Raw genomic sequence first — 10,518 nt, 5'->3', positions numbered from 1 at the left:
AGGCCAGGTTTGAACCTAGGACCTCCTGTCTCTAGGCCTGACTCTCACTCCACTGAGCTACCCAGCTGCCCCTGTATGTATTTTACATATATTTACCCCATACCTATATACATATGGGTAAGGGATATTATATATATATTTTTTTAATTTTAATTTTATTTTATTTTAAATAACCCTTACCTTTGGCCTTATTATCATCGATTCTAAGAAAGAAGAATGGCAAAGGCTAGGTAGTTGGATTAAGTGAATTGCTCAGGGTCACATAGCTAGGGAGTGTCTAAGGACTTATTTGAGCCCAGATCCTCCTGATTCCAGGCCTGGCACTTTATCCCCTCTATCTAATTATATCCCCTAGGATCTGGAAAAATCTATGTAAAAAATTTTGGCCCTCCCATTGTACCAGAGAAGTCTGAATTTCTTTTTCTTTTATGGGGTTTTATAGGACCTTACTGTAAAATTTGGATTAAGTATTTGGTCACAGGCAATGTAGTTTCTAAACTTTTTCTGTCTTTACATGTTATTGGCAACTTCCACAAAATTCCTCCCAAATTTTTCATTTACTTTCTTATGCCACAATATATTGAAGCTGCCATGTGAAAAGTTGTGATGTGGAAGAGATACTTGTATTTTTAGGGCAGCTGAGTTCAGAGACTCTCTTCAGGGAAACCTAAGGAGATTTCCCCCCAAAATTCTTATTCTATATCCACATCCAAGAAGATAGACCAATAGACTCCTAGGTCGAAGGTCTGAGCCAAAATCCCTTATTGTGGTTGGTGCCCTGTCATCCCCTCTATCCTCCACCAAATGGTACAGTTGGAAGTGGGGCACAGGAAGCTATTTAGGACATAGGTACACTCCCACCATCATCTCTCTCTCTCTTTTTTTAAACCCTTACCTTCTGCCTTGGGATCAATAATGTGTATTGGTTCCAAGGTAGATGAGTAGTAAGAGCTGGGCAATGGGGGTTAAGTGACTTGCCCAGGGTCACACAGCTAGGAAGTATCTAAGGCCAAATTTGAACCCAGGACCTCTTGGCTCTAGATCTGGTGCTCTATCCACTGAGCCACCTAGTTGCCCTATCACCATCTCCTCTTGGTGTTTTGGTGGAGTGGTGAAGAACACTAAGAATTTCTTCTAAAGAAGTCTCCTTTCCCCTCATTCTACAACACTCCTACTCGTTCTGTGTTCCAAGGAACTCTGGGAAGAAACCCTGGCCCACCCACCATGTAGACATACCTTTCAAAGAGTCAGTTCTTTCGATTGTTCCCTCTTGGTTTCCCATTGACAGGGGCATCTATGAACCAATGTCTCTTTTTGCTTTCTGGAACCAGAGCCAGAGCACCTGAACCTCTGATGTAAACAATCAGGCAGCCTAGACTTGTAGTAGGTGAGACCCTGGTTCGAATGTTCTCTGATCCCTACTATGGACAGGTCATTTAATTTCTGAGACTCGATTTCCTTATCTATAAAATGAGAATAATAAACCTATGTAGTACCTATCTCGCCCAGTTATTGTGAGGCTTAAATGAGAAAATGTTTCCAAAGTGCTTTTTAAAAACTACTTTAAGGGGGGCAGCTGGGTAGCTCAGTGGATTGGGAGCCAGGCCTAGAGACAGGAGGTCCTAGGTTCAAATCCGGCCTCAGACACTTCCCAGTTGTGTGACCCTGGGCAAGTCACTTGACTCCCATTGCCTACCCTTACCACTCTTCTACCTTGGAGCCAATACACAGTATTGACTCCAAGACAGAAGGTAAGGGTTTAAAAAAAAAAAAAAAAAAAGAAAGTGGAAGCCTCTAAAGAAGCTGATGTTTAGGGGGCAGCTGGGTGGCTCAGTGGATGGAGAACCAGGCCTAGAGACAAGAGGTCCTTGGTTCAAATCCAGCCTCAGCTGTGTGACCCTGGGCAAGTCACTTGATCCCCATTGCCTACCCTTACCACTCTTCTGCGTTGGAGCCAATACACAGTAGTGATTCCAAGGTAAAGGTAAAGGTAAAGGTTTTATATAAAAAATAATAATAATAATAATAAATTTTTTAAAAGAAAGCCCGCTTTAAAGTACTTTATATAAATGATAAAATACCACCTTCATCTTCATCACCATCATCTCTATCATCATCATTACCATCATTATCATTATTATCATCTCCTTCATCAAGGTTCAAGTCTTGCCTCTGTCCCATACTGGTTTTGTGAGTCAACTCTCTAACACCAAAAATTGCAGAGCAGGTCTATTGGTTTGGTCTCTGTTGATAGAAGGACTTGCCAGATAACGAAATCATAGATTAGGTCCAACAAAATGTTTTTATATATGCTTTTATTTGAGGTTTTTCCCCATTGCCATAATTTCCCTCAATATCCCTCCCTAGCCCATTCACAAAAGAGCCATCCCTTTTTAGCAAATAAATGTCCCCTATCGCTAAGGTAAGGTGTACAAGACTGCCCCTGTTTCTCTATATCCTTCTTCCGCTTCGAGCTGCTCTCCTATAGCTTCTTATCTGCAAAAATAGGGGACTACAACAGCAGATCTTTCGGGGCGCTTCTAGCTCTGATATTCTTCTGTGGATACTCTTTATTTTCACATAAATCTGGGCTTCTCCTGGATAAAATGGAGTCTAGAGAGAAGGAGCAGAGAAGATATACCAAAAGATTTGCCCAAGTCTTCTGGCCCTTCTTCCTGTTTCACTGGTATCACAGAGAGAAACCAAGTCCATAGGTGTTCCTCCATAACACCTACGCCAGAGACACCACTAGAAACCTCATGTGTGAAGTGGCATGGAAGGGGAGAGAACAGGTGAGGAGACTCTAAAGGCTGGGCACAGGTGGGGTGGAGAATGACACCCCAGAAAGGGATGAAGGAGCTGTGAAAAAAGGGCCCCATCTACTTCTTTCTCCTTGGAGGAAGAAGAAAGATTTACCTTCCCCTCACTGAATTCTCTAGATCTCTGCCCTACAACAAAACTAGTGGATTCTCTCAACTTCCTGACTCAAGGGTCCTTACAGCCCAGAGAAAATGGTTGTGTGAGCTGGTGCTGTCCAGTGGGCAGCATTAACAGCACATCCAACAAGTCCTGAGTTCAAGGAAGACATGAGAACCTGATCTCCTTTACCTGAATAACTTTGTGATAACCCATGACCAACATAGCCCATTCTCTGGGCTAGAAGAGGGGAATGGAGTGTGGCTAAAAAATATTCAGAAGTGGGAAAAGCTAGGTAGCTCATTGGATTGAGATTCACCATGAGATAGAGATGGGAGGTGCTGGGTTCAAATATGACCTCAGACACTTCCTAGCTGTGTGACTCTGGGCAAGTCACTTAATCTCTCTTGCCTAGCCCTTATAGTTCTTCTGCCTTGGAACCAATATACAGTATTGATTCTAGGATGGAAGATAAGAGGTGTTTTTTTGGTTTTTTTTTAAGTGTTCAGAAGTACTTTTAATAAGAGATTGTCCCAATTTTTTTCTCCACATAGTAGAGGTTTGGGGCCAGATTGGGACTGGAACTTACACCCTATGATGTCAGAGCTTCGAAGGATCCAGACCAGTGCTGCTGCCCATCACCACACCACCAAAAATAAATAAATAAATGCATGAAAAAGGACAAAGATGGAATGTTTTCCCCATGGTACCAACTAAACACATGACCCATTTCTTTCCCAGAGAAATTCTGAGAATTTGTCTATAGGAGCTGTCCCTCTTCATTCCTTCCCCCCCACCCAAATCCTTTAGCCTTGAATCCCTTCTATCTGCTTCCTTGCCTGGGGATTTTCTTTGCATTTGTCCAAATACTGCGAATGCAGGGAGAACACAGAGTTCTCAGGCTAAGGCAGGTGGGGCAGATACAGCCTCCATGTGCGTGTGTGAAAGGGGGAGTGGAAGGGGGGAGAGCAGGTGAGGAGACTCTAAAGGTTGGGTACAGGAGGGGGGGAAGAATGACACCCCAGAATGGGATGAAGAAGCTATGAAACAGAATCTGAGTGGGAGGAGGAATCAGCATTTCTGCCTTTAAATTATCCATCAGTTCAGCCCTCAGTGGTACTAAGCAATGCATAATGGAGGAGAAAGGTGGGGGAGATGACGGGGGACTAGGGTATAAGGAGGTGCTGGAGGGGAGCAGTTCCAGAGCCCTAGGACTCAGCCACCTACATCGACCAGGATCTGCGACCAGCTTGCCCAGCAGAGATGGCTCCAGGTATTCTATGTAGATATCTCCAAGATGATCATCTTTCCCTCTGCCCCAGGGGCAGGACTGTCCCCTTTCTCCCCTCTTGGACCAATAATTTCTATACCCTTCCTGTCAGAAATTTTTCCTTATTTTTAACTTCCATTCCACCTGCTTCAGTTTCATCCCTTTCACTCCTATTCTAAGCTTTTTTGGGGAAAGAAAACAACAGGTCCCCATTCTCCTCTGGTGCCCAAAGCTAGCAGAGAATCTTCCCTAGTCCCCAGATGGGTGGAGAGAAAGAAGGGAAACCTGGAGAAGGAGCCAGGTAGGGTTGAGACGGAGGGAAGACCTGGGGAAACAGAAATAGGAGTAAAATGATGTAAATAGGAGGATCACACTGAGGAGTTGCAAAAGGAGCCTTGGTTAAGGGCTTCTGAATACAGACTCTTTTGAGTCTTTTCTCGATTCAGAAGTTTAACAAACATTTAAAACACTTTCTTTCCTTAGGAGAAGAGTTAAGTATCTGAGATGAGGAGCTAAGTGCCAGTTTAGACCATCAAACCCCAAAACTGGAGATCAGGAATGGGGAATCTTGGGGAAACGGAAACTAAGGGTCCAGAAATAGAGCTAGGTGCCAAGTTCACCATCCAGGCATCAGCAGCAGGAAAGAGGAAGTTCTTATGGGAGCCGGATAGGAACTAGTGGAGCTAGTGATGGAATAGAGAAACTCATCTTTTCTTCTTCCAGGTATACGAGTCTGTCTTTTGATCCTCATCACCTTCGCCTTGCTGGGGCCACAGAGGGCTGCTGCCTTCCCCGCCATGCCTCTGTCCAGCCTCTTTGCCAATGCAGTACTCCGTGCCCAGCACCTGCACCAGCTGGTTGCTGACACATACAAGGAGTTTGTGAGTCTGTGAAGGACGGGGATTTGGGTCGAGTGGTTGAAACAGAGGAAAGACATGATAGTGGAGGGATTTTGATTTAATTCAATATGAAAGGGAGTCACTAGCTGCCATAGTCCTATCCTTGAAGAAGATGATTCTTAGAGTGATACATTGAATGCAGGGAGCACGATAAAGTTAGGGAGGCTATGTCAATAGCCCAGAGTGCAAGAGTAAGGATCTGGGCTAAGATGGTGGCAGCAAAAATGTAGAAAAAGGGTACATTTGAGAAGTATCATTCAGGAAGATCTAGCAAGACTTGATGGTGGTTGACTGGATAAGTGGGGAAGTCAAAGAAAAGTATCAAAGATGGGGCCCAAGTAGTGAGCCTGTGAGCCTGTTGACAATATTGGGCAGCTGAAAGGAGAGGCTGATAAATTCAGTATGGAAAAAAGTATATGCAACTGGGCATAAGTACTAAGGGGGATTCAAAATGGAGTGATCAGAGTTCATCATGGGAGGTGAAGAGGAGATGGAGATGGGAGTTGAGAAAGTACTTCTTAGACGTGGTACATTGTATCTGGCCCCAGTCCTGGCTTTGGCCACTCATTATCTTTGCTTGGCTATTCCCACAGGAGCGAACCTACATTCCAGAGGCTCAGAGACATTCCATCCAGAGTACCCAGACGGCTTTCTGTTTCTCAGAGACCATCCCAGCTCCCACTGGCAAGGATGAAGCCCAGCAGAGATCCGTGAGTGACTCCCTTTCCCACCCACCCCCAGCCTCTCGGCTCACTCCAAAGAGACAAAGAAAGAGCCTGAGGAGCCAGTCTCCCCTAAGCTGAGTGCTACCAATGCCCGGAGAAGTCTGAGCAGCTCTCTTCCTTTTAAATGAGAGGAAATTAGTCCTTGACTTTAAATTAAAGTAAATTAAAACTCAAAATTACGGTAGTCTCTCTAGCTCCCTCACTACAAATCAAGAAGACTCAGGGCGCAGGGCATTAGAACAGCTGCCCAGGGCAAAAGCAAGTGCCAAAGATAGATTAATTGAGTACTTTGTGCACAATAGAACTTATTTTTTTAATTTGTTTTTATTCTCAATTTACCAAATGTCAATCAAAATGATCATTTCCACAAATAGATAGATAGAAATAGTTATAGGTATAGGTATAGGTATAGGTATAAGTATAGGTATAGGTTTAGGTATAGATATAGATATAGTAGAATGGGGGGAAAAGATTGTAGGTGAAACTTCTAGTCTCTATAATTAGCTATTAATAAACAAGGTCTGGGTCTAAAGTTCCCTTTAACTGCCCTTGCTCACAGTTTTCCTCCTTTCTTCCCTCTTCATTGCCAGGATGTGGAGTTGCTTCGTTTTTCCCTTCTGCTCATCCAGTCTTGGCTCAGCCCTGTACAGTTCCTCAGCAGAGTCTTTACCAACAGCCTAGTCTTTGGTACCTCAGACCGTGTCTATGAGAAGCTGAGGGACCTGGAAGAGGGGATCCAAGCTCTCATGCAGGTGAGGCTGGAGGAGAGCTCCTGACATCTCCCAAGAACCAGGACCTTTTTCCTGTCTGCTAATCAAACTCCCTGTAGCCCCTGCCTTTGGTCTATGATCCTTTCTAGCTTACAATTGATGGTAGAGAGAAGAGAAGAGGAAGTAGGGATTGAGAGGGGGATAAGGGAAGAATAGAACCGACACTTTTCCTTTCTTTCAGAAGAGCCCGAATCCAAGGTCTTTTTAGCTGAGTAGAGAAATCATTCTCCTTTACTTTCCTCATTTAAGCTAGTGATCCCACTTCCTTTTTATTTTCTTGATTTCAAACCTAAATGAGAAGGGAAGAGGGAACAGATGAGATGGAGAGTTTTCCCCCTTGACAACTTCTTTTCCCTCCCTTTTTAGGAGCTGGAAGATGGCAGTTCAAGAGGTGGTCTAGTCCTCAAGACAACCTATGACAAATTTGATACCAACCTACGCAGTGATGAGGCACTGCTCAAGAATTATGGGCTGCTCTCCTGCTTCAAGAAGGACCTGCACAAAGCTGAGACCTACCTCCGGGTCATGAAGTGCCGCCGTTTTGTGGAGAGCAGCTGTGCCTTCTGACGGCCCTTGACTGTGTCCCCACCCATGGCACTACTCCTTTTCAGAGGATGACAGGCCACCTCTACCTAACATGCCTTTCCCCTAAGAAAATAAAATTGCATTAATCTAACGGTGTGTCTTCTGCTGCATCATTTGGTAGGGTGGGTTGGAAATGGTGGCAGTTAATGGGAATGATCTAAGGGCCCACTTCTGTCTAAGGCAAAGTACATCCCAGTTTCTCTAGTTTCTAAAATTGGTCTGAAGTTTAAGTGACTTGCTTAGGAAAATCAAGAAAAAGTTCTTTCTTGCTCTTACCATTTCTGTCACACCATTCTCCCAACCTTATTCCCTGTGGAGCCCTAGTTCCAGTTGCCTCGTCAGCCATAGGCCCAGGGACTTCCTCCCAACCCAGTCATCTTTATTTCTACAATTATAAAACCAGGGGCAAGAGAGAGAGGAAACAACTGAAGATAAAGGATAAGAGAACAGAAGTTAAGGAGCCCATAAGCCCCCGTAAGAGTAGGATTGTAATATATACTTTTGCTATTATGTGTGAGGAAAAAAAAACCCATTCCAGGAGTAGTGATCAAACATTTCAATGTATTAGAGGGAATCAGAACAGCCAGTATTGAAACTCAGTCCCACCGGTGAGGATCTGTAGCTCTTCTGTTAACTTATGGTTTTAGAGAATTACCTTGGACACTAAGAGGTTTCATAGATTAAGAACCCAGTAGAATTGCTTGTTGGCTATGGGAGGGGAGGGAAAGAACATGAATCAAGTAACAATGAAAAAATATTCTAAATTAATTAATTAAATAAAAGTTTTCAAATAAAAAAAAGAACTATAAGGGAGTGCAAAGACCATTTGGATAAACCCCTTCCCCATTTTTCAGAAGAGGAACTGAGGTCCAAAGAAATTACATGATTTATCTAAAGTCACAGAGCCAGGAGAGATAGATCTTGAACAAAGATCTTCTCATTTTAAATCCAATAGTATTTTCCACCCTACTTGTCCACAGTCTAGTATGCATCAGAGATAATAAGACTTGAACTCAGGTCTTTCTCCCTCCAAAGCTAGATCGCTATCCACCTACTTCACTCTGCCATAGTAAGATATGGAAAAGTGAATTGGGAAGGTCTAAAGGCATAGTTTGTGTTTTGGAGTCATAGTCAGGCAGACATAGGGCATGGAGTTGGCTCTGAGTCCCAAGAGGGAGGCTCTGCTTTGATTCTTTACACATACTATGGAGAGTTCTTAGTTTTTTCTCATGCTTCCAAATAAAGTTGTCTCAGCTGAAAAATTAGGAGCAAGTTGATGAAGAACTCTATTTTCTCACATACACATCTTAGAGGTGCTTTTTCTTTACTTTTTATTAAATTTATTTTTAAACTCTTGTGTCTTAGTATCAGTATTAAGACAGAAGGGCAGCAAGAGTCAAGCAACTGAGCTTAAGGAGTTGCCCAGGGTGGGAGTTTTGAGAAGCTTTTGCAAAAGTCTGGTGGGGGCAGCCGGGTAGCTCAGTGGGGGCAGCTGGGTAGCTCAGTGGATTGAGAGCCAAACCTAGAGACAGGAGGTCCTAAGTTCAAATCTGGCCTCAGACACTTCCCAGCTGTGTGACCCTGGGCAAGTCACTTAATCCCATTGCCTACCCTTACCACTTTTCTGCCTTGGAGCCAATACACAGTATTGACTCCAAGATGGAAGGTAAGGGTTTAAAAAAATTTTATTAAAAAAAAAAAGATGGAAGGTAAGGGTTTAAAAAAAATAAAATAAAAAGTCTGGTGCAAGATTTTGCAGAAGAGGGCTGGCACATGCACAAAACTAAAAGGAGAGATTCCAGGATATAAGGACGATATAAAAGGAAACTCACAGAAACAGGTAGGGGAAGTATTCCTGTCTCTTCAAGGAGTTTAAAGAGAGCACTTCCAGCTCTTGGGCTATCCAAGAATGAGGTTACCTGACTTTCTTTGGAAGCCATTTGGTTCCTGTTTTCTGTGATTCAGCTACCCAGCCATCGAGTTCTCAAGTGAGATGTCCTGTCCACCTTTCTTCACAGTAGTCCTCAATTGAGTTCCTGAGATCCGGTGCCACATGGGATTTTTGTACCAACTAAGAAGAACCCTAACAGAGCCCAGGGACCTGTCTGTGAAATTGAGGCCGGAACCAATTTGGCTCAGAACAAGAGGGAGAATTCATCAGTTTACCTCACCCTATCTGTTACTGATGAACTAAACTCTTCAAATATTAATTTGAGGACCAGATTAGATCAGAAAGTTAGAGAGTGGGGTTCTAATTAGTCAGAGAGTGTAATTTAGGAAGCATCAAGATCAAGAAGAAGACTCCATGAGGAGTCCATAGATTTTGGGAGGAGATTAGAGGGGAAGATTAGGGTCACCTTTCCCTCTGGTCCTCTATCCCTTCCTGAGTTAAGGAATAAATCAATTTACTGTTTATATCATTGAGAAGCAGTCAGATTGCATTAAAATTCATCATACTGCAGGTGAAGTCTATCATCTGGGCCTACAGCCTGTTACCATCTAAAACTAGGTTCAGCACTGGTCTAAACCTTTTAGAACAAACAATTTACCTATTTCAGTTAATTTACATATTTCACTCTGAAAAGGTGGGAGACTAGAGGTCTAGAATAAGGGGAAGCTGGCATAGCAGATAGAGCACTGGGCTTGGAATCAAGAAGATTCAGCCTCAGACACTTACTAATTGTGTGACCCTGGGTGAGTCACTTAACCCTTTTTGTCTCAGTTCCTTATCTGTAAAATGAGCTGGAGAAGGAAATGGCAAACTACTCCAGTATCTTTGCCAAGAAAATCCCACAGGGGCAGCTGGGCAGCTCAGTGGATTGAGAGCCAGGCCTAGAGATGGGAGGTCATAGGTTCAAATCTGACCTCAGACACTGGGCAAGTCATTTAAATCCCATTGTCTAGCCCTTATAGTTTTTCTGCCTTAGAACCAATACACAGTATTGATTCTAAAATGGAAGGTAAGGGTTGTTTGTTTTTTGTTTTTTTTTAAACCCTTACCTTCTGTCTTGGTGTCAATACTGTGTATTGGCTCCAAGGCAGAAGAGCGGTAAGGGTAGGCAATGGGGGTCAAGTGACTTGCCCAGGGTCACACAGCTGGGAAGTGTCTGAGGTCAGGTTTGAACCTAGGACCTCCCGTCTCTAGGCCTGGCTCTCAATCCACTGAGCTACCCAGCTGCCCCCTGTTTTTGTTTTTTTAAAAAAAGAAAGAAAGAAAACCCCACAATGGGGTCTCAAAGAGTTAGACATGGCTCAACAACAATAAAAAAAAGTCTTGAATATTGCATATGTTGTCAGATTTGGTTGTTGATGGGTTTGGTTTGTTTTGCTGAAATTATTTTTTTCATTTTTTA

The 10,518-nt window shown here is 43.3% G+C and overlaps 1 protein-coding gene across 1 annotated transcript; it reads left to right on the top strand.

Annotated features, from left to right (window-relative positions):
* The first annotated feature begins 4,049 nt into the window (after positions 1 to 4,049).
* On the top strand, positions 4,050 to 7,147 carry LOC123246198 (somatotropin). Its single transcript, XM_044675136.1, has 5 exons — positions 4,050 to 4,189; positions 4,887 to 5,067; positions 5,679 to 5,795; positions 6,401 to 6,562; positions 6,947 to 7,147. The coding sequence occupies exons 1-5, from the start codon at positions 4,050 to 4,052 to the stop codon at positions 7,145 to 7,147; spliced, it is 801 nt and encodes a 266-aa protein (XP_044531071.1).
* Positions 7,148 to 10,518: the final 3,371 nt, after the last annotated feature.

The sequence above is a fragment of the Gracilinanus agilis genome, chromosome 4 (assembly GCF_016433145.1).
Source record: "Gracilinanus agilis isolate LMUSP501 chromosome 4, AgileGrace, whole genome shotgun sequence".
In the NCBI taxonomy this organism is placed as follows: domain Eukaryota; kingdom Metazoa; phylum Chordata; class Mammalia; order Didelphimorphia; family Didelphidae; genus Gracilinanus; species Gracilinanus agilis.
The sequence above is the reverse complement of the archived record's forward strand: the minus strand, read 5'-3'. Positions and strand labels throughout refer to the sequence as shown.